This window comes from Bactrocera latifrons, unplaced genomic scaffold (assembly GCF_001853355.1).
Source record: "Bactrocera latifrons isolate USDA-ARS-PBARC rearing strain unplaced genomic scaffold, ASM185335v1 scaffold_16, whole genome shotgun sequence".
Taxonomy (NCBI): Eukaryota; Metazoa; Arthropoda; class Insecta; order Diptera; family Tephritidae; genus Bactrocera; species Bactrocera latifrons.
Window position 1 is genome coordinate 2,760,183 of NW_017535074.1, and position 25,093 is coordinate 2,785,275.

General features: G+C 37.8%; 1 protein-coding gene and 1 pseudogene across 1 annotated transcript; both read right to left on the minus strand.

Annotated features, from left to right (window-relative positions):
- Positions 1-12,905: 12,905 nt before the first annotated feature.
- LOC108966349 (P protein-like) lies at positions 12,906-15,631 on the minus strand (the record flags this gene model as incomplete). Its single annotated transcript, XM_018929198.1, is given in 1 exon segment — positions 12,906-15,631. A coding segment is annotated over 1 exon segment (2,726 nt), but the record flags the coding sequence as incomplete, so codon positions are not given.
- A 1,643-nt stretch (positions 15,632-17,274) lies between these two features.
- On the minus strand, positions 17,275-19,206 carry LOC108966350 (annotated as a pseudogene).
- Between the last annotated feature and the right edge of the window lie 5,887 nt (positions 19,207-25,093).

Sequence of the window (25,093 nt, forward strand, 5' to 3'; positions counted from 1 at the left end):
AAAAAAAAAAAAAAAAAAAAAAAAATTAGAAGCGGGAAGAACTCAAACAAGAGGACTTCCTATCGTGCGACTTCTTCAATGTACTTCTGTACAAATATTTCGAGCTGCAGATTTAAATAGAAAAGGTACAATCTTCTGTAGAAGTCTACAGCTGCTGGCGTGCGTYGGCATGATTGGCCTCTACAACCACGCTGTTAGTTCTGTTTTCTCSAGACTGGCTAAGGAGGCGAAGAAAATGGGTTTGGTAGTGAACGAAAACAAGACTGTCATCAAATTAACAGGCGTCGCGCTCGCGACTTGGCTAGCATATGACTGATGATAGTCATAACTTCGAAGTCGTAGATAATTTTGTCTATCATGGAAACAGCATTAAAACCAACAACAATATCAGCCTTGAAATCCCACGCAGAATAACAACAGGTGCTCTAAAGACCAAACTCTACAAGTACCTTATCGTTTCTGTTCTTCTGTATGATGCGGATGCATGGACAATGTCATCATGTGATGGGTCGGCCTTATGAGTGCTCGAGAAAAAGATTCTGYGGAAGATTTATGGCCCTTTGCATATTGGTTACTACGAATAMCGCATCCGATGGAACGATGAGCTGWATRAGATATTCGACAACATTGACATAGTTCAGCCATTAACGAGATAGAGGCTGCGCCGGCCGGTTGTCTGGATGGAAGAAAACACCGCAGCTTCTTGCAGCAATTGCGGTCGTTTGTCTGAAATAACACGCCCAATTGCGTCAATTTACTCGGTATAATCTGCGTAGATAATTGRCAAAAGTTCGTCCACATTCACATTCTCTAATTCAGGCACGTAAAAGCCATTAAGCTGGGTTCTTTGGCTGTACTTGTCAAAAGTGCTACTGTGGGATTAGTAGACAATTGAGTAGCAGATCYCTCTCACGATAAGCAAAAGTTTTTCTTTATTGGTCGCTCTGAATTCTCGTCCTACTATATGGCCCAGATATATGGATAATGAAGAACCAAGACCGTCCACGTGAGGGATTAGTATAGAAAAAGATGGAACCATGAATCGCACGGAAAGTGCTCCAGCGAAAAGCTCTGCCGATACGATACCAGTGGGAGCCAAAGGACGCAAGGACGTCAGCACATGAAATGGCAGKACCAAGGTAACTCGCGAAGAAACGAAGCCACTGGCGAAGCTTTATGTTCATGGCCCATACCGACACATGGTTGTGGTAGCAAAGAAGAAAAGAGAACACGGTAGATAAAGTTTTCAAAATTTATAACACTCAGGAGAAAGCTGCGGAGAGCGTAAAACTCTTTATAAAAATAATCAGCTGAGTCGTTTTAGACATATCCATCTGCCTGTCCGTATGTATAAAGGCAAAATAGTTTTTTACTTTTTGAGATGTCGATCTAAAAACTATCCACATAACCTTGATGTTAGGTCGGCTTTGAGATGGTTTATTTGGGTTCGGCTCACCTTTGTCATGATCGCTGATCCGATGTTCAARCGATGCCAGTAAGACCTCTGAGTGGTAATCGTCGATTCTCAAGCACCACTTCCTTTATTTTATTGATGTGATCATCACTTGATGTTGATGGCCGTCGTGGACCTGGTTCATAGTCACCGCGTTGTGGACACTCTTTGTTTCATTTGTACCAAATACAGGCTTGCTCGCGACAAAAAATTATGATGAAAATACTTTTCCAATATTCTGAACGTTTCGGCACCAGAAACTTGATTCCGTGTACAAAACTATTATACACTAATGATTATTTTGATATGACACAGATGTTACTGACAGTCATACAAATATTGAAAAAAATATTTCGACGAGTGGATTTTCGCGCCAGCTTCAAATTAAAAAATTCTTCCTATTTTTTGCCCACAATAAAAACTTATAGCTTAGCGGGTAAAGTTAAAAAAATTCACATTTAAAGATTTTTTTTTTGCTGGTCATAAATATGTTTGTATATAAATCTAAATAATTTATCAAAAACTTTTTTTACCAYCAAAAACAAAAATCTTTCGTACCTACTCTAATCATCGCAATCATTTTTCATCCAAGAATTAATTTTAGCCAATTCAGAGAATAACAATTTTACGCAAATAATCGTTGGCAACTCGACATTCATATTCGCACATTAAACTAAATGGCCAGTCGGCGTGTTGACAGACATTTAAAGTGCGCAATTTTCATGAATATTTCTCTATAATAACCGTTAGCAGCGCTAATATGCCCATTTAAAACTGTTATACGAAACTGGCAATTTGCCGCAACAACAACAAAAGCAAAAAGCAAAACAAAACCAGAAATGGGCGAGCATAAAAATTTGCTGAAAATATGGTAAGAAGACCAAAAACAAAAAAAAAAAAAAAATGCGATAAAAATAAAAACAGAACTAGCGAAAGAACGGATAAACCGAAAGCGGAAAAGTAAAATAAATAAATGTCGTTAGAAATGGCTGCACTGCACGTGTGTCTGTGCATGTTGCATGAAATTAGCGCCTAACAGGCTAAGTGTTGCTGTTATTGTTATTGTTGCACTTTTTGCATAAAACTTTGCAGTTTTCCTGTTGTCATTGTTGTTGTTGCATATTTGCATGCAAGTGGCAATTTTTCACACATTTAATGTGACATACTGCTGGCGTGTTGCAACACACAAAGGCGACAAGTTTGCGCCAAACGCCACATACTTTGCTTAAAGAGCTAAGCTTTAAGTGCAGGCGACTTTCAAATTGCTGGARTTGCGGTGATTTGTGTTGAATCAAATTGAATGGAGCGGAGTACTTGTGATTGCCGTGTCCAGTGTGCAACACGCGAAGGTAACTGGTTTGTCATGTGAGTAATGTAGGATTTTTGATTTATCAGCTGATAGTTTGTATTTGTTGTTGTACTATTGTTTAGATTGAAGTTGTGCTATGGTTGTTGCAAATTCTTTAGACTCAATGAGATAGTTCAATAAATAAATACATCAGATACTTTAATCTCATATCTAATATGTTGTGAGAGAACTTTACACATAACGTCCTACTTCCCCTTTATTTTATTTAAAACAAATATTGTTGAAGATATTCACAAAAAAAAAAAAATTTTGTGTTTGGTCAATAACTTTTCAAGCCCACTTATCGTCACTTAAAATACAAAATAACGTAAAATCACTTTTTATAAATTTACAGGCGAAGGAAAAATGATATAATACAAAGCAGTCATACTGAAACAAAAAAAAAAAAAAAAAATTTGAGTTGTGGTTATAAACTGGTAATATATTGGTTATATCTCGATGCAATATAAAGCAGTCATATTGGAGAAAATATGAGTTTTGGTTATAAAATTGGTTATATAATGGTTATATATTGGTTATATGTGGAAGCGGAAGCTGAAACTTTAATACTATATATATGAAATAAGATATAGAGAATCGCAATCAATAAAAAACTTCAGTTAGATATTTTTGATGATTCATTGTTTTACATTCTAGCTTAAGATATACTGAATACATGGATCGCAGTGCGTACATTCTTTACCAAAAATATATGTCACCTGTGAGGTATCTTAATAAAAATTAAGAAGGCATCTTTTCCTGGTTACGACATGTTGTCATGGTAACATATTGATACTAATGGGTAAATACTATCTCTAACCAGAATATACCCGATATCCCTAACCAGAGTATAACTGATATAGTACCAGTTGACTTAAACATTTTTTTAGCCGATTTCGTCCTTCATACGGTTCAACAATGCTTTTTAATAAGCGCAGTTGATGGTATTTTCATTCCTTGTAAGGTACTCAATAAAGAATATTGAATGCACATCCCAAAATAAATATGTCAAAACCATATCAGCCAACTGTCGCGTTCTTCCAAGCTACGGTGGCGTTTCAAAGTGCACTCGGATGACTGTCGATTGGAATTCGGAGTGGAATGTTGGAGACATAGTTCCTCCATTGTCACATATCAACGCAAAAATTCGGTTTTATTACTTATGACCATCTTCAAACACACCGCCGAATCATCAACTCGTTGTTGCTTTTTGTTAAAAGTGAGTTCGTGCTTCATCCACTTTTCACAGTGATTGCTTATGCCCAAATATTTGTGAATGACATGACGTACATGTGAACTTGATATCTTTAGAGTACCTGTTATCTCATACCACTTCACTTTACGGTCAACCAAAATTATTTTGTGCACTTTTTTGATGTTTTCGCCGGTAACAACCGATTTTTGGCATCCATAAGATCACATCGGCTCAGATGTCATGCTAGTAGGCTATGACTTGTCAAAAGTCCAACCGCCGTCCGACAATCCTTCCGAGGCCGTATGAGTAAAAATCTGGCGTACTTTTCTTCTGCTCCCTTAGTCAGAAGATTGTCGATACTGGCAGCCCGTAATGCATTACATCTTACTCTGATCCATCTGCCAGCTTTAACGAAAATTGCATTGTGTAATATTTTAAGTGACTTCCCAATTTTCTGTACTTTCAAAACTTTTTAAAATCTCATCACATGTTTTATTTCCTAGAATTTCTTGTCGCCTGTAACCCAATATATAATATATGCAGCCGCTTTCCGGCAGCCACGTCTACTAAACTAAATTATGTTACTTTTTTAATACCAAATTGAATGCTTCTACTAATTTAACGATTTTTAAATGTTTTATAAACACCGTATAAAGATCTATAAGTAATGATAACATCGTGCATCACTCAGCTGGGTATTTGAACAAACCAGTTTTTTCGAAAGCTTGAGTCAAGTGTAATAACACCAAGTCGTTATATTTTTCAGAATGAAATGTCAGCGCTTGTATCTCTTCAAGTTGTTCTTCGTACTAGATACCGAAATTTTGATTGTTTACATAGCCATTGAGCCAGGTATGGACTAATCGCTGAACAAAATTTGGCTCGAAAATGTCGGATCTTGTTGGAACTTTTCGAAAGCCCGTAGAGCGAAGCGATGTCGCTGGGGAAGGTCGAGCGGCTCCAGTTTTTGCACAAGCAATTGCATTTTAAGGTATTTCCCTTGGAAGAGTATAAAATGTTAGTCCTTCCTGGTATTGCATATAGCTTTTAGAGGTGTGTAAGAACTCTTGGAACAAGTTGATATAGGTAAACTTATTAATCAGATACAAATATCTATTTTGCTATATATTGTATTGAATATATTCAGAAAAAAAAAAAAAAATCTGTACTAAGAATTGTCAGTATTCGTTTATGAAATACCAATGATTCACTAAAATTCAAGTTTCGTCTTTATTATGTGATTGCCAACTGCAAAACCCGGAGAGTTTACTCAAACTTTTTTCTTATTTCTTATAGCTTATCCTTTTAAGTAGTAAATTATAGCTCTTCAAATAGATTTCAAATAAGAACATAGTACAATGGGTACGATTTCGGCTACTTGCCTTTGCAGTTAAATAAAATTGCCTTTGCATAAAATCGTTGCAAACCTGTCACCTTATAGCACATAGTTCGAGAGACTTCTGTCAGTAGCGGCTATACAATTTAGTTTTCACTAAATAGCTCAGCTATCTACAAGTACTTTTAATAATACCTTTAATGAACCTATTTTTAATTACTGAAAGAAAAATTTCTCCAAATGTACAATTTGCGAAATGAGAGCACAAAGCGCATTACTTCAACCAAATTGTCAACCACAAAATATTTTCGCTCCGTAGACACTTTATCATGGCTAAAATTGCACACCGCCACTCATCTAACTCAGTGTAGGTCTAGGTCAGACTCGCCTTTGCCAACGTACACGAACACCCACACAGCTGACGAGAAGGCCACCGCATATCGCACATAAAACACACTGAGTAATGAGCAGCGGAGTAATAAAGTGCAAACATAAAGCAAATCGTGCAACAAAGTACCTTTCACTATTATTTAAAGTGTAGTAGATGTCGGCGCTTATTTAAGAACGCTATGCAAATTAGTTGGCATGAAGGTGAAAGCCGCGAAGTTGGCGCTCGAGGACAAGGCAACAGTTGTGTAAAGTAAATGTGAAGGCGAAGACAAAGGCAAAGGCGAAGGTTGCATTTAACCGCCGCAGAGGTGAACAAAAGTGAGTGCACCAAAGTGCTTAAGCCGCTGTGAAGAAGTGAGTTTTTTTTATATATTTTTTATAGCCTGTAACAGGTATATGAATTTTGACAATGAGTTTGAAAAGAAAAAACGTGGAAGCGCCCATAATGTGTATATATGTAAGTATAGTACTTGTATATGTAAGTGATCAGTGTTACATATCTGTCTGTCGCTCAGTTTTCGAGATAGCGGTTAGAAATTTTATATAAGCTCTTTTTATCCCAAAAAGTTGCTTTTTGGACGCAATCGCTGATATCGGACGGCTATGACATATAGCTGGCATATAAACTGAACGATCCATTCAAAGTTTTTGTATAGACAACATCCTTTTTTTTAAGAAGATATCAGCAATAAATTCAGCACAGAATATTTTTTAAAGAAATTCTGCGAGCTCTCAACAAAATTTTGCAGATCGGGCCACTATAGTATATATATATGTAGGTGCCATATACGGTAAGCTTATCGCTGAGAAACAGGTCTTTGTAGGGCAAACTTGTTCATTTTAAAAGATATCTCGACGAGATTTAGCACAGATTATTGCGATAAGCTATTATAAAATCTATCAAGAAATTGTTGAAGTGGGACTATTATAGTATAGAGCTGCCATACAAACTGATCGATCCAAATCAAGTCCTTGTGGGGCAAACTTTTTCATTCGAAGAGATATCTTCACAAAATTTGGCATGAATTATTGTCTAAGGCAACGTTATAATTTCTGAACAAATTGTTGAGATCGAACCACTAGTGCATATAGCTGCCATATAAACCAACGAATCAATATCAAGTTAAATTTCTTTTTATGCTATTTTTTATTTTTAACAAAAGAACCTATGAAGGCTATTATTGTTTTTTTATTCTTTTTTTCTTTTTCCCATTTTGCTTATTTATTTTGCGGCTAAAATATTGGCGCACGCCATAAAGTAGGAAGTCATTTGCGTTTCGACGCCCAAAAGTTGAACGCGCATGCAATTTCCTCACCACAATAACAACAGTAATAACGGTAGTAGTAACAAATAACGGTATACGTGAAAATACCAAGGGTTCCAACGGTGTCGGAAACAACGGCATAACCTGCACGAGTATGTATGTATTTGTTAGTGCAACCAAATGGTTAGGCAGTAGTTTAGTAGGGCGCTACTAAAAATGCTAATAAGCACAAAAGCCAAAACGCTTGTAAGCCAATGCGAACACACAAACACAACGACAGGGAACAAGTCAAAGGTGTTGTCTGCACGGAATTGGCCCCTTGGCTAGCTGACATGGCGCTAATGTGCCAAATATTACCAACGGCGGTCATATAGCTACATATATTATACATACATATATGTGTGCTGTTGCTGTTGTTCTTTTCGCGTTTTACTATTTTTGTTATTTTCACGGCGTATTATTGTCAGCCATCGCCAGCTGCCATTTTCTGTGTATGTATGCGTATATGTGTGTGCATGTATTTGTATATTTGTGTGTGTGAGTGTGCGCAATTTTATGTTCGCTGGCTTGCACCTTTCCGTTGCCGCATTTCATAAACAATTTTTTACGCTGTTGAAGGCGTCGACTTTGACGCCGAAATATATGCAGCGGACTGGTGCTCCATGCAGGTACATGTGTGTATGGGTTAATGGCTAGAGCAATCATTATAGAAAACTGTTTACAACAAGCATGTGGTGTTGGCGAAACGTAGTGACCGCCAACTGTGTCTGCATACATTTACATTCACACATACATATTTAGTATAGTTAAAACAACACTTAAGTACACAACCGTAAACAAATACACACATATGCATGCACTTTAGCGCACACAAAAGTACAGCCTTTGGCATATGACTTGACGTAATACTCGCATTACTGCCAACAACAGGTAACGCCATAAAAGAGCAACAACTGGCGTCTGACACCCACACACACACGCGCCCTCTCACATACAAGTGGTATTTAGTATTGCCACTGCTATCGCTGTTGCCGTTGTAATCATCATCAAAGTATATGACCATGACCATAACCACGACAATGTTGGCCCATATGACTCCAACAATAACGGTAGTTTTATTGTAGCTGACAAAGCGCTCTTAAGTTTGTATGTATGTGTGTCGTTTTAAGGGCAAATGGGAAATTGGAAATAGTGCATTGAACGTAATGTTTTTGGTTTTTTGTTTTGCTTCATTACCTTAAAAGATGTGGGATTGTTGAATCGATTTTGTATATTTGATTACTTAATTTTTTGAATATGCTTCAATTTAGAAGTTGGGTAGTTTAGAAAAGAATGATATTAAGAGTAAGCAGAAAAATAGCGTCTAAAACTATATTCGGGCTGTATTATTCAAAATTTGAAATTTTTTTAAAAGMATTATTTAGTTTAGGTAATTGATAYRAACACAAGAAATGTAGTAATAGAAATATGACGACAGTGTTCAATCGCAAAATATTAAAATGAAAAAATGCCATACTTTTCCAGTAAAAGTCTAAAAAATGCACTAAATTTATTTACTTACAAAGCAGTTGATATAAACACATTAAAAAAAATTGGCAACAGTGCCAAGCACTGTAATGTAAATTTTATTCAGAAGAGCTTTAAATACAATAGTATTATTGAAAGTATTGCCTGAAACTTTCCGTCTGAATTGCTGAATTATTTAAAAATTGTACGTTATCTAAAAATAGCCAAGTATTAAGAGGGTGAACGATATAAACATAATGAACATAGTAAAAGAAATGTGGCAACAGTGCTCAATCCAGAAATATTAAAATGGAACAATGTCATACTCTTCTGAAAAAGTACTAAAAAAATGCACTAAATACTTTAAATTGTAARGTAGCTGATATAAATACATTAAAGAAAATTGGCAACAGTGCTTTTACGCAAAGTAAATGTGCATCAGAAGATCTATAAACACAATGAAGGTATTGTCCGTCTGAAGTTGTAACGCCTTACCATCTAGAAATTTGTGGACTTCGTACCAAAAGGACTGCAAAATACCGCAATGTACTAATCAAGCCAATTTTTCACACCCTGTTGAGATGTGACGCCGTATTCCATAATGTGCGTTCCGCAGCGTCCAGGCAAGCTGGTAATCAGAAGAGACTAAGCTTGAGCTATACTAGGCGTGATATATTTGACCAGCAAATTAAGCTATTCGTTTATTTTGTATGGGACGACTGAGGCAACTTAAGTATGTTGGCTTGTCATAAGCTATCATACCTTGTATATAGAACTAAAGGCATTGGCAGTTCATCACTTTCTTGCATTCACAATTGCAGGGAACAAAAAAAAAAAAAAAAAAAAAAAAAAAAAAAAAAAAAAAAAAAAAAAAAAAAAAAAAAAAAAAAAAAAAAAAAAAAAAAAACGGAGGTAAAAATGAACAAACCAAAACAAACCAAAATTACAAATATTTTGAATGAGTATTAAGTAAAAAAATTAAGATTAACAAAAAAATCGTCAAAACTTTCTAACAAACGTTAACTGCTTGAGTAAGTTCCAACAATTTTGAAATCATCCCTTGTATGAGGAAACAATCCTCATCGAGTAATGCCTTCAGTTCCTCATATTCAATCTTTGTTTAGCCGCCCAAGATGTTCATCTTCTTTCAACATAAGCTACTTTTTGCACATTCATTAGTCCAGAACAGGTGGACCATAAACTTCCAATATACAGTGATTCCCGACTGAGGATTTCTTCAACAGAAGGGGAGAGAGCTCCTTAAAGCGGCCATAGCTCCTGGAAATGACTTTATGTCTGCTGGCAAGCCGAATTGCCTTTCTACACAAGAAAATTATCTGACTTGATCGGCTTTTTTATCACACGGCAAATATCCAACACCTTCATTACCATAGAAAATTTATTGGAAATCAATAAATACAGATTATGCCTTTTGGAAAGCTGTAGAAAATATTAGGAAGTCAATATTTTCGAATACACGCCTCAGAAATTCAAACGGAACCTATGTCAAAAGCGACAAAGATAAACCGGAATTTTTTTCAGAGAAACTAACTCCTTTTGTGTTGTAATTTACTGCAATATGCAGCTGAAATACAACCAACAACAAATAAAGAWGTGAAAAATAGCATCAGAMSTCTATTGAAGTCGGAAAAGGCTCCTGGTTCCGACTAGGTATGAARGTATCTGATATCTTGGGATGGAAGKTATCTGAAATCATTATGGTATAAAACTCTGAAAGAAGAAACGATTGCAGAAAAGCACATTTGCATWCACAGTTTGTCTTGATATATWTTAGACATTCARTAGAGTATGGCATCATGTCTTACTTYATAAATTAGAAGAATCAAAATCAAGCACGGACTATCAGCGCGCCGAAATGTAGGCAACACTATCTGTTATTTATATTTATACCAACACTCATTAATCTCCAATTGAGCAAACAATAATTGAATTTCCCACTTAAAGTGTTATTSTTATTGATCGAACGAGTGCTCTCAATGTATCTTCCGCATCTGTGCTTTAAGCGCAATCGAATACAAATTTGTATATGCAAATTGTAAGAGTTAAAGGCTTAACAGAAACTTTTCTAGATGACTCTGTAGGAAAGTTATTGGTTCTAATTGACTGTCATTGTTGTATGGATGTTTTTATTTTTTTATTTAGAATATTTTTTTGCTTTATATTGATAGGTATTTTATAGAACATTTTATTGAAATTAAAATTTTTTAGAAACCTGAAAGGAATTAGTGTAATAATTTTGGAGATAAAACATATTGTAAAGAGAAAAACTCAACGGACCGGCAGTCAGCTGAAATTAATTGTGACAAGGAAAACAGAATTTCAAAGATTTGAATTGAAAAATTGAAAGATTAAATATATTGACGGTCAAATTTTCAAGAGTTTACCAAGGAAAAAAATATTTTATTATATACTTTTTAAATATTTCTAACATTTTTGGCTAACAGTGGTGATTTTGACTAAATTTAATAAACTATTTGTTGAACTGACATAAATGTGATAAATTTTTATTTTTTTTTTAATTCAGTTTCTCCGCCATCATTACACTTCCTACTGGGAACACCTTTCGAACTATCCTTGCATTTGCGTGCCAGCGCTTAAATATTTTGTTAATTTAATTTTATTATTTAAATTTGTACCAACTTGCAGCGTGCATGTTCACAGCTAATTTCTTGAATTTGCTAAAATATCTACATTTTATGGCGCAATTACCGTAATTACAAAAATGCATACTATTACACATATTTATGTTTACTTGAGTACCGTTATCTGACATTTAGACACATGTTCGTTTGTGCTTAAGGTTTTCCACTTGCATGTTATTACTAAATTAAATACCTTTAAGAGCATTTGCTTTACAAAAGAGGCGTGTCGGTTTAAGTATTGTAAAAAAGCTACTAAGTGATTGGCCTGGACCGACAATATGTGTGTCATGCAAGCATACTCCAACTAGCAGGCTAAAGGTTTATGTGAATATTGTAATGACAACAACAAGAGTAGGTAAAAGGGTCGATCCAAAAGGGAGTCTCATTTAATCAGCTGAAAGTGCTGGTCGCTTGAGACAACGTAATACTAGTAACTAACCTCGCATAGTGTTGTTGTGCGCTGAGTTTGAGACTCACCACGTCGAGGCCTCTGGATTGGATGAAAGACCCSACTTTTGATAACGACCACAGCAAACATTATAAGGACTATGATATAATGGCATGCACCTGGTCCCTAAAATTGGAAAGTGCCGCTGSTGACCTCGTAAAAGTAAAGGCTRTCATCAYYGTYGTCCAAGAAATGCTATGRWTGGGACAAAGRCGGAAACATTTAGATCGTTGTGACATTTATTATAGTAGCGCAAATTCGGTGTGGGATTCGTTGTGGGAAAAAGACTCAGTCGTCCTGGCAATCACTCCGGTAGTAAGCGCTAAGCGGTTCTTTAGGCTGGTGAAGAAGAAGAAGAATATTCGAAAAGACCTTCAAAAATCTACAAAATGGTTTGAGCATATCACACATTTGCATTGACAGGAWTAATATCGGACTATGTTACCAGGTACGCCGCATATATGACTGTCGAACTGTTTCAAACTTAGTCTGGACAAAGGAGTAGAAACTGCCTGAATGTTTGCATATAATAATACAATTGATAACCAGCGCCTACGAAGCTCAGGTGGTACATGGCGTCCTCCTTAATAAAAAGCTACCATGAAGGTCCAACTTTTGCTTAGGCTTTACGAATCTCTTCTATGGTGGTACGTGCTCAATGAGCGGATCTAATCGGCATAAGCGGTTCACCACGTGTGATAGCAAAGCCAATACTTATTGCCATTCTACATATAGTCGATATAGCCGGTAAATATATTGCTGCGAAGGTTGCTATCAGACTTCTGAAAGCCGGGCGCATTCTTTATAATTATGCGAAAGTTGCACCACCCTGTGCCAGAATAAACACGTACAATTTTGGTTTTTGCTTTCTACAACTCAAAAGCTAACGAATATTTTATTCGAAAATTAGCTTGAAAACCCGAAAATCSAGATACAGAATATAAAAAATCCGAATTCGACAAAATTTTTTTTTCGATTTGAGTTACAGAATAGGCCCCCAGGGTAGTACTTCAACAAARTGCAGCTTCTTTTAAAGAGGTATTTATCTACTCCTATAGCAGARCTGCTATATAGGCCTTGAACCACTTACTGCTTACCATTTCGACTGCTAAAGATTAAGTACAACGAAGCTTTCCTCTTTTGGTTACCTTTGTTCCAAAAATACTGATTCTATAAAGTGAGACGTTTTTGGGCTTAATGAACGAGGAATAATGTATGTTGTTAAAACTGGATTTTCTCATAAATCGTATATCGTATTATGATGCTTATTTGAATTACAAAGAATTTATTTAAAATTTATTTTAAAAAACATTTATCATGCCATCCCACTTGATAACCACATACATTAAAGTTAAGTACACCGAAGCAATGCAAATATTAACGATCATAACCGAAAACCCAATTAAAAAATACGAACGGAATGTCAGCTTGTACAAATGCTTATTCGCCACACCGGCCGTTACAATATTCGCCGAAGCGCCAATCAACGAACCATTCCCGCCAAAAGCAGCACCCATCACCAGCGCCCACACGAGTGGACCCAACGGCAAAGCCAAAGGTTTAATCTGTGCTATGGACACGACAATGCGCACCATCATCTGCGTAACCGGATTATTGTTGAGAAAACACGATGCAAATGCGGTAACCCATAAGATGAGCAACAGCGCCACCAGCAGCTGAAAATCGTGCGGCGTACTCTCGATAGCTTTGATAATATTTTTACCGACCAGATCTTCGAAGCCCAAACGGGAAAGCACTTCGATCAAAACGAAAAACGAYGACAGAAACATCAATGTCGACCATTCGATGCGACACAAAAGACCCTCGTAATCACTGATGTCGGCCAAGATGAGCAGCAGTATGGCGCCGAGCAGCGCCGTCCAAGTAAAGCCGATAACGTTGAAAAACTCAAATGAACGCAACATGAAAATCGACACGATGAATATCAAGACAATGGCGCATTTGATCAACAAGTTTTTATCGATAACGCCGTGATTCTTCTTCAACTCGGCCAGTGTGTGCTCGTAACGWTGTGGATCAGGCTTGGGATTTTTATAGTTGCCCTTACCAGCCGGACGCATCTTGTCAACCGCACGATTAATAACAGCACGCAGCTTACGATCGTCGGCCAAAAAACTACCGATCGCTGAGGAAGCGCGTTCCCAACGCTTTATGCCACGATTGAGTAACTCCTGCTGTATGGTCTGTGATTYATGGTAATCGAGTAGTTTGGAGTGTTCCGTATAGAAACGCAATTGGAAATATGTCTGCAGCAACACCAGAAACGTGCACGGTGCCATATTCAGCACGAATATGCCGAAAGTGATGCCGTGATCTTGCAAAAAATCATTGGTGGTGACAATAATATTCGGCGGACTGCCGAGTGGCGTAAAAGCGGCGCCCACATTCGCACATATCATCAAATAGATGAGCACCGAAACCGGATTCATGCCGGATACTTCACACAACTTAATCGTAATCGGCGACGAAAGCAACATCGTTGTGCTGTTATTGAGAAAGGCCGACACCAAACTAATGAAGAAGCACAAATTCATGATCAAACGATAAACGCTGCCCTTCGATATTTGATACGCGTAAACGGCGATAAAATCGAACATGCCCGCATCGGATATGATCGCTACAATGACCATCATGCTGAAGAGCAATGTCAACATCGGCATATCGATCCATTGCAGTATGGTATCGAAGCTCGGCTTCGCATTCAATATGGAGAGTATGGCTAAAGCGAATGTACAGCATATTAAAGTTGACACCGTTGGATTTGTTATTTCGAAAATGAAGAGCCCGTAAAGTAGTACGAGTACGAGTAGCGCAAAAAGTAGACCCTTCTCTGTGGGCACCGGTAGCGAATCGTAATTATACTTGATCGTTACTGTTTCATTGATATCGGTGTGCGCATTTAAAAACATACGTGTATAATTATCCTTGGAGACATTTTTCCATAAATTTAGCAAAGCCAGACGTTCGCTGGGATTGATCATGTCAATTTCCATGCTTGTATCCAAATATTCGCGCCACAAATCGGCTACGTTCACCGTTATAATCTCGGTCATATTTTCATCGTAAAATGTACGCACCACTTGTATGAAAACGAAATTCGCTTCGCTTACCCTACCCTCATAGATCAGCTCACCATCTTCGAGGAAGGGTCCCTTGATKGACATAGATATTGCCGTGGCCGTTATAGCGGGCACATTAATTACTACCCGTTCGCCCGGATGTATTGAGACTAATGTCGGATTAYGCGGCAAATCTCTGTAGATAATAAATTGCACGGTGAACATCAACCAAACTAAAGTGAGTCCGATTGGTTTTAACCATGTACGTTTCACTTGTATAATATCTTCAATATGCAGCTCTGCATCCGTTTCTTGTTCGGGTTCCTTCATCATCCCTTTGAATTGTCGCAATACCGCCATTTGTGCTGATGTCAAATGTATGTCCTCTTCAATTATCTTATCTACATTACTTGTGGTTGCCGGCAGACTCACAGTTCTCTTCGACTTTATACTATCTGTGCGTCGTGCCGGTGCCGCTTCCATATCGCCCGGCTGCAGTTGATTTTCTGAGGAAAACGGTAGAATTCGAGAGATAGTTCTCTCGGAAGGCGCTAGCGACGGCAGCCTTGATCTTTCACCCTCTACTTCAATTATTTCGTGATCAGGTGGCGCTACGTTGACAAAACTTGCTGGTTCTGAGGGTTCTATCGTAAGCGACACATCTGATTCCACTGGTGTTAATTTCATGGTTTGTGGTTTAACGATTTCTTCAAATACTATTGGTATATCTGCGGGTTGGGGTGGATTGTTTTCTGGGTTTTGATTGTTTTCTCGATTTTGAATGTTTCGATTTTCCTCCGGATTTTTACTGTTTTCGGCCGTCTGATTGTTCTCCGGGTTTTGATTGTTTTCTGTATCCTGATTATTGTCCTCAGCCATACTGGCAATTTCGTCGGTTGTTTCTTCTCTCAGCGCCGTTTTGCGTTGATTTGTTTCTGGATTCTGATCATCAGCCATGTTTTTTTTGTTTTTTGTTTTTTTTTTTTTTTGATGAGATGGTTTGATGCTACTCACAAATTATTCACAGCAATATTTTCTTGAAATTGTAAAAAAGTTTTTTTTTTTACAAATGTAATTTAAGACAGATATATTCGAAGTAGACAAGATGCTCAAAATACAAGTATTCTTAAAATTTCGAAGTAAAAGTTGTCTTTCTTTTGGATTATTGCTCTTGACTCCGTGAATTGCTCAAAGCATAGCGAGTTCATTCCGTTRGTTCATGTCCACATCGAGCTTGAAAGAGATGAGCTAATTTGAAGAAGTTAGAAAATATAGTTTTGAGACTATATGTRGTTTGTGGTTCAGGAGATAGATTGGTTGATTATGAAAAGAGGAATGCACCGCGAGCTTAGGTCTATTGCGCCATCTCCTAAATCACAAAAACTCACCTTGACCCAGCAGACACAAGAAGGTGTCAAGTGGGCTTCTGCTATAAACAGCAAGTTCATTGACCTTCCAGGCGATGGTCAAGCGGCAATTAAGAATATCCGCAGCGTCGTAGATTCGGTTGTATAAGAAGGCAAATACTAGACTCTCATTAGGAAAACTCGGTGAAAATCATTTAGGTCYCAGTCATACTGGTTCCCACGCAGGACTGAATGGCAAGAAGGCTGGAGTGAACCGAGGAGCCATATCGACAAGCGCTGATACGGCTAAATACGTTCCTCTCGCAGAACCATCGRAGTCATAAGCTAGGGGTTCAAAAGGGTCGTCCCTAAAGTACTCCCGACGGATGCCAAAGCTGATGGCGCCCAAATTGCAGATGCGATGGATAAGGCAGACGGCGATGGTGATGGTCAAACGACAATGGATAACGTCCCGAGTCTCTCGTACATTGCGAGTACTGAAGGCGGTTGTCAATCGGCGATTCCTTCTTTAGCCTCGAACAACTGTTTGAGGAGGTGCCGATGAACTAGCTTTTCCGGARCAGAATTTTAAGAATGAATATTCTTCATGTTAACCTCCAACATGCGAAGGCGGCCTCCGCCAATTTACTGCTTCGTCTAGAGCAAGACGAACCCCATGTCGTTCCAAGCCAAGAACGTGGCGGACAAGTAACGGAAGCATTGGATTGGGAACAAAGATCCACAAGTTGCTGGCGATTTGGAATACGTAGGACCCAATGACTGCGTTTCTAAATAAAATAAATAAAGGGTAGCCGTCCAACCCCCAAGTTCTCCGGCGGTAGTAGTAGTCACTAGAAGCAGAAGCTCTCCAGCTTTTTACAGATATTACTGATATATTAATGGCTCTACGGCTCTTGGGGCTCTATAAAATTGTAAAGGCAAAATGTAACAATGTCTTAAGTAGCTAGGTCTTTCGCCTCAGTACCGGAAAGGTAAAAAAATTTGCAAACTAAAAGCCTTATGAGGAAGGTAACCGCATAATCGCAGAGCAAAAACAATTAAAAATAAGTCTGGAACATGCTCTCCTTATTTGATGAACTGTAAGGCAGCAACTGCTTACGGAACTGAAAACCTTTGTATAGCAGCAACTTAATTCGAGATTTTATCGAGAACATGAGCAATTTCGGACCAATAATATTTTATTTACACACACAAATTCATTAACAATAATTACGTAAAAATATTCACTCGTACTTCGGCGGATCATGCCACTCGAAAACCACATGACAGAAAATTAAATAMAACGAAGTAACAACAATATTTGTCAACATAATGGGAAAGCCCAAAACGAAGAACGAACAAAACGAAAAACGATAACCATGTTGATTCGCAATGCCAGCGCTCACCACATTCGCCGACGCAGCCACGAGTGTACCGTTGCCGCCAAAACAAGCACCCAATGCGAGCGCCCAAACTAAAGGATGCAACGGCAACTGCAGCTCACGATCCTGTGCCATCGAAAYCACAATTGGCAACATCATCGCTGTCACCGGTATATTATCGAGAAAGGCCGAAGCGACAGCCGAAACCCATAGTATTAGCATAATGGCGAGACACAAACGATATTTCTTATCGACAAACATTATCCAGTCCTGCACCTCCTCGCCAATTATGCCGATCATACCGATCTTTGCCAACACCTCCATGAGAATGAAGAGCGAACCGAAAAAYATCAACGTCGACCATTCGATGCGTAGCAGCAGTGCTTCAAAATCCGTTATGTCCACCAGTGAGAAGGCCAACAGCACGCCGATAAGAGCAGCCCAACCAAGCGGCAGCTGATGTAAGTTATGAAAACTGTGCGATAGAAATAGCGTGAGTACGAAGAGAAAGCAAATGGATAGTTTAATGAGCAACGGTTTGTCTTTAATGCCATACATGGACTTCAGATTGGCCAAGACTCGTGGATATTCCGGTGTATATTTTAATTGACGCTCCAGTTGCATTAACGCTCTTTCCGATTTACGCTTAACACTTGCGGTACTGAATTCTTCACCGGCGGCAGAAGCCATCTTCGTTAAGCGCTCCGAACGACGTGCTAAACGCTGCATACTGTCATTCAGAGCGCCACGTATATGCAATTTACTCTCATCCCGATATATGTAGCGTAAGAGAAAGTAAGTTTGCAGTGTGACCAATGTGACACATGGTACGCAGTGCAACATGAAATTGCCGAATGTGATGCCATTGTCGTGTATRTAATCATTCGTGGTTATAATAATGTTCGGTGGATCACCGATGGGCGTACAAGCAGCGCCAATATTCGAATAGATTACCATCAAGGTCAACATYAAAACGGGATCGAGCGCCAAAGCCTCACACAAACGTATAATGATCGGCGCGACCAACAGCATCATTGTGACATTATCCAGAAGTGCCGACAGAATTGCGGTAAATAAACAGAGGCTCGTCAAAAGCGGCCAAACGAAACCCTTCGAAATTTCATATGCATAAACGGCGAAGAAATCAAAAATACCCGAATCGGCGAGCATAGCAATCAGCAGCATCATGCTGAAGAGCAGCAACATCGTCTCAATATCGACCCACGACATAATCATGCCCAAATTCACATTATCACCGAGACTGATCAACAATGCGACAGCGAGTGTGGCACACAACACCGACGCTATGGTGCGATCAATGATTTCCGTCACAATCATGGCGTACATAAGTATCAAAATCAATGCACCCGCCCACATGCCCCGCTCACGGTTCGCAGTATACGCGTCGACTCTCAATTTGATGGTCACTTGTTTCGTTGTCGTCATGACGAGCCACAAATTCGGTCGTTTCTCCTTACTCTTTGATTTCGCGTTTCGAAAGACATGTACTTTCTCTATATTTGTCACTTGCTCGGCATCAGCTGTTTGCAAGTATGTCAGCAAATCTACGCTAATTTTCTCTTTACCCACCGCATCACTCGCTACATTCATGGTGACCACATCGGGCATTACACCATTTTTTATTGCCGCTCTATCCGTTTCCTGGAAGGGTCCCCAAATAACAATACCAACGCGTTCGGCCACGTGTACTTGTGGTATCTTATATGTACGTGTTTGATTCGGTTCGAGCGTGAAGAGTCGCGATTCATCTCCTAGTGGTTTTGTTATAATCATAATTACAACAATGACGAGCCAGAGTAGTATGAGGCTAAGTATCTTAATGCTATTCAACAACGCTCTCCATGAGAAATCGACACCATTATCTGAAGCAAYGATGTTGAGCAATTGTCGTCCAAAAGTGGGCCTGCCGTAGGGTTCTCTCTGTAGGCCAGCCTCTAAACGGCTGGTTTGTGTATCATGCGAACTTTCGTTTTTGTTATTATATTTAACGGAGTTCGAATTGAAATTGTTTTTGTGYCGGTCGTGGTTACGCGCTATACGTATCGTTGTTGTGGGAAGTTCTTGTGTCATTTTCCATAGAATATGCTCCCAACTCCTTTTGCAGAACAAAGATTTTCCAAAACCTCGCGCGCTGTATAAAAGTATTTTTGAAAGTATTGAAAATTCTTTTWGAAAAATATTTCTTGAAAATATTGAAAATTSTTTTTGAAAAATAATTTTTGAAAATATTGAAAATTGTTTTTGAAAAATTTGCTGTCTGTTTACCCGAAATACGAAGCTTACTGTTTGGGCTTACGATGTCATTTGTTTTGCTTACTGATTGACACATAGAATGAAAACGAAGCTAAGTGTGTTGTTAGACGTTAGAATTTCAATAYTTAAGAATAATAATGAAAATTCTGTAATTTTTTCGAAAGACATTTGAATTCCAGATTTGCCAGTTTCGCCGCTATCTTTACTTCTACTTCTACTTYTACCAATAACTATACCTCTGCCTCTATCTCTAACTCTACCTATGCATCTGGCTCTACCTCTACCTCTACCTTCACCTCTAATTTTATCTCTACCTCTTGCTCTACCGCTACCTCTACCTCTTACCTCTATCTCTACCTCTGTTTCTGTTTCTGTCTCTGTCTCTGTCTCTGTCTCTGTCTCTATGTCTATTTCTATCTCTATCACTATCTCCATCTCTAACTCTTTATAATTATCACTGCCTTTAACTTTATTTTTATATTAGTTTTTATTTTGAAATTTATTTTTATCTTTATTCTTATCCTTATCTATATCTTCGCCTTTATCWCTATCTCTATCCTTATCTTTACGTTTATCTTTATCCTCCTCTTTATCTTCATCTTTCAACACGTAAGTCATCACTTAAGTCTCGGATCAAATTTTCTCCCAACTGGCTTTGGATTAATGAGTATGATTCAGGCAAATAATTTAAGGGTGCGTTCGGTAGTCGGTGTGCGTTCGTTTCTACTCGTAATTGGAATAAACGCGGATTATGGATAACGATGCTAAGCACGTCGCGCAATTAAGTGTGAAATGTTAATGAGGTCAATAAGTCAGTGAGGTTTTCTATGACATAGATAATTTATGTGGGGTTACACATTACATATGTTTGAATATACATATATGTACATACCTTATGTACACATATATGCAAGTATATATTTAATTCTTGGAAGAACCAAAGTGGAAATGAAATACTTTTTTAAATTCTCGTCTAAGTGTGTGATTTGCATAAGCAATCGCGAGGGTTCTGGTATAGTAACCGTGCAATCAAGCAGAGACAGTGCGCTGAAAGGACTCACTAATGAGCAAGTTGTGTTTGTATATTCTATATATGTACTATATAATATTTGTTTAAAGTATGTAAATCCTTTGTTCAGTATGCCCATATTATCCACACATCCATTTATTAACATTTTTGCTTCGTTTTAAAAGAATATTTGWTGTGGCCATAAAGCGTCCTTCCTAGTACAATAATCTAGCATTTGCATTAAAGTTTTTTCGAATAAACTAACAACTAAATGTCACAGGAGAATGGTATTATTAAGCAATGCTCGGAAACTTTCGATCCCTCCCTTTTAAAATGCTGAGCCAGATCTTCATTTTTTCAAAGTAACGGACCAGTGACTCCTTTGAATCAGCACTTATTGGCGCCTACTTTTCCTTAAGGCTTTCAAGTTCAAGTTTTCTTGAATAAAAATTGTTTATCAGTCACGATCTTATGATCTATGATCTTTATAAGGCCGGCCTTCAGCTTTACTTGCTCAGAATCACAAATATGGCATTTGTTCAATTGATTTTTGAGAAAGTGTCGCCGAAACTTTGACCTATCAGCAAGTAATTTATCATAGAATTAACTCAGTTTTAAACGAATTCATTAAATTCATAAAATATAGCAATAAAATCTTTCGCCTCACTAAAAATGTTAGCAGAATTCGACATCATTTACACTCTCTTGTTAGAAAGTGAAGTTTGAATCCATATATTAGTATCCCCTCCTTTAATCGACATCTACTCTGACCTACAAGTATTAATAAACCACAAAACATTAAAAACTGACTGAACCTTCAATTTGGAAATTTATGAAATTTCTAGGTCTAAAGTATTCAAATCAAATATTCTCTCAGTTATCGCTGTTTCGTTATGTAACGTGTTATAGATTATGAAAAAGGCGAATGTGTGTCGAATACCACTGAACTATGTTTCAACAACTTTATTTGGTAATGAGTGAATTTTGTTCAACCTTGACAAGAAGTAAAATACCCAAAACCTAGTGATATTTCCTGAACATATTTATGAAATCGAATTTCATACAGTTAACTCGAGTTCATGCACCATTTCAGTCTCTAGTGTTAAGCACTACTCCTAAATTTGGAGATTATTTTACGAAGAAATGTCTTGAAATCGCTCTAAAAACATTTTAATGAGAGTTTCTTATTGATTTTATTCGACACCGTTCACAGTAATTTGGACTGACGTATAAAATGACTTGGGGTCTTTTATGTCGAGTTCTTAAATCGAAAACATACAAAGTACATCTTGTGGAAGAACTGAAGCCGCTCGTCCTTATTTTACCCAAAACTATGAAAATATGGAACAATTTTGTTGAATGGCGAGCAAAAACAATAAGAAATGGCATAAACTTGCCAACTGGGCCAGCCAAATGCAAAATGCGGTAAACACGCTRGTAGGCGTTCGGAAACAATGTCAAGGACATTGTCAGAATACCGTGAGTGCAATGCAATGTCAACAAATTCCAATGCGAAAGCAACAAAAAAAAGTGCCGTAAAAAACAAGCCAACTACCAGCAGCAACTGGAATTAAAGCAGAAATAAAGGAGAGTGCGTAAAACAACAGAGAAAAGCAARAACAACAACAGGAATGAAATAAAAAGTAAAGAACATAAACGGAACTGCACGCCATGACAATGAAAGCATGGAAAAACATAAACAAAAGTTGCAATGRGTAAAGTGGCAACACCTGGCGGAATTGGACTCGTACACAAYTCTTTGTGCGCGTGTATGTGTGTGYGTGTGTGTTGTGTAGCCTTGCGCTCGTGTACAACTTACAAAATGATACGACGAGCATTGTAATGAAACTGTAAACATGGAATTACAGCGTTGCATGACAAGGAAATAAAAATGCGAGCACTAAAATTACACAATTCTGCGGCCTGGCTAAAAACTGTGGCAAATAAAAGTTGAGCACTTTAGTAGCGAGTGGCTGTAGAGTGTCTTATACTGGTTRGTCTTTATTTACAAAAGTAAGTTTGAGTTTGAGTAATTATCCTCAAAGTAAATGTAAATGAAATTTCTTATTCAGGTGGCATTGAAGTACATGGAGTAATCTCAGCTTTATTTGAGTGAAAAATACGATGTGGATAGGGATGCAGGAATAATCAAGGATATATAAGGAGGTATCCAAACTAGATAATCGTGTGACAGTTGTTGTCTTTGCAGTAAAACTAGACACTAAAACCGCCGCCTATCAGACCACTGCAGTATCTTCCAAGCAAAGATACCGAGTTAGCGCCAGTCGTTTCTTCTTTTCACTATTTGGCACTAACTGGATATACCAAGTGTTGCCARATTCTTCTTCACCAGATCTTTCCAACGRAGTGAAGGTTCTCCTCTTCCTCTGCTTCCACCGGCGGGTGCTGAACTGGCAATCTTCAAACCTGGAGTGTCCATTATCTGAGGTCTTGTGTACCTGCGGGAGAATTGTAGAGTTTGGTCTCTGTTTGTCGAGAGAGGACTTTACTTTTCAATTGCCTAATCAGTCCAAAGTTGGCAAGAGTGATTTAGCTTTTATACCGRTAGCCATGCGACTTCGAACTCACTAAAGTCTCTTAAGATTTTGTCAGAGTTATTGAAAAAATGCTTTGATCTCTGTGTGGATCTAATTTCTTTCTTCACAATATATCTGCAGTGGATTCCAGCTCATGGTTTCATTACTGGTAATTATGAATTGACAGTTGTAGGACTATACCCCATTCTTGCTCACCTGAGCTGCSAGCGRGCGTCGGTCTTGAAACAAGTGGACCCAAGATTTATGGTCCTTTGTGCATTGGCAACGGCAACAGACAACGGCTGCGCTGGTTACGTCCTGTTGTTCGGATGGAAAAGAACACTCCAGCTTTGAAGATTTTTATTCAGTGCTCGCTGGTGAATGCTGAAATATAGGAAGACTTCGATATTTCAGATRTTTCAAAGATAAAACTTTTTCTACTGATGAACTTCAGCAGAAGCACGAGGTGATTCAGAGAGGAGACAATATATAAAGAGATTTTAGTACCGGTGATTTTACAACGCGACACCTAAAGACCTAGCTAAGAGATAAGGAAAATATCTTTTAAGAAAGTATTTTGATTTTGATCAATTTTGTTTGGCAGCCATATGCTATAGTGTTCCGATCTGAACAATATTTTGGAAGGCCTTGAGAAATAAACCATACCAAATTTCGTTGACATACTATATCTTGTCAAATACAAGAGTTTTCCATACAAGGGCTGTATTTAGTAGGATCGGTTTATTTGGCAGCCATATGCTATAACGGTTCGATCCAAATAAAATGTGTGGGTATTATAGCGATGCTTTGGACAACAAATAATTATAGTGCTTGGCGGTTAAAAAATTTTTCCTAACAAAGACTTGAATTTAATCGGTTAATTCGAATGTCAACTTTATGCTGCATTGGTTCAATATCGGGGACTCCGACAAATAAGCAGCTTCTTATGCGAAAAAATACACTTGCCAATTTTCATGTCTATATCTTCAAAACTGAAAGACTGCTTCGGGCATATGCCGACAAGACATGGCTTGATCGACTCAGCAGGACACGTTGACCATTTATGTATATTTKATTAGAGTTCAGGGTGTACAAATTATAACCGGAAAATCAGTAAAAAACCTTGTGTTGAATAGCAAAATGGAAAACAATTTTTTAAATCCAAATATAATWATGTAAAACAAGCCGTTGTAAAATKTTTATCACAGGTGTCATGAAAAAAGAAAAAAAAAAAGATTTCTCCAATTTAATGCTGGTGTATTCATAACATTCTTAGGTTTGAGTTTTTATGATATTTTCAGTTATGCAGCCTGAATGTATCCAACATTGGATACCTGTTCTCAAATAATTTTGAAAACCTGAAACTTTCAGCTCTCAAGTTATGACTCTAAGGTGAGCAAGAGGCATATTTGATATAAATTATTGTATATTAAATTTTATTATGGCTTCAAAGCCGATTTCATATGAATTCAATGTAACCGCACCTTCCCTTCCAAATGTAAATTAGAAAGTTTCCCTTTTATAATAATAGTACGAAAATTTCTTTTTAGGTGTGCGTCTTTGATAAACTACATTGCAATTTTGCCTAAAAGTAGGCAAAACTTTTCTGTTTCTTTTGTAAATATTACTCTGTATATTTAAATAAATCTGAATTTAAGTGCATTCAATAAATCAAGATTTTGGTCAGCAATTTTCGCTTTCTCTCATTCTCTTCCTCTCCTGCTGTCTTCATTAGAAAAGTACAATGCCCGGTTTGTTTCGCAGCACAATTGCAATTTGTATGCTGTGATGTACCCGTTCCGCATACGGTACTTTTATCCAACGAGATCTTCAAAAAGCAAGATTGCAGTTTGCCACAAAA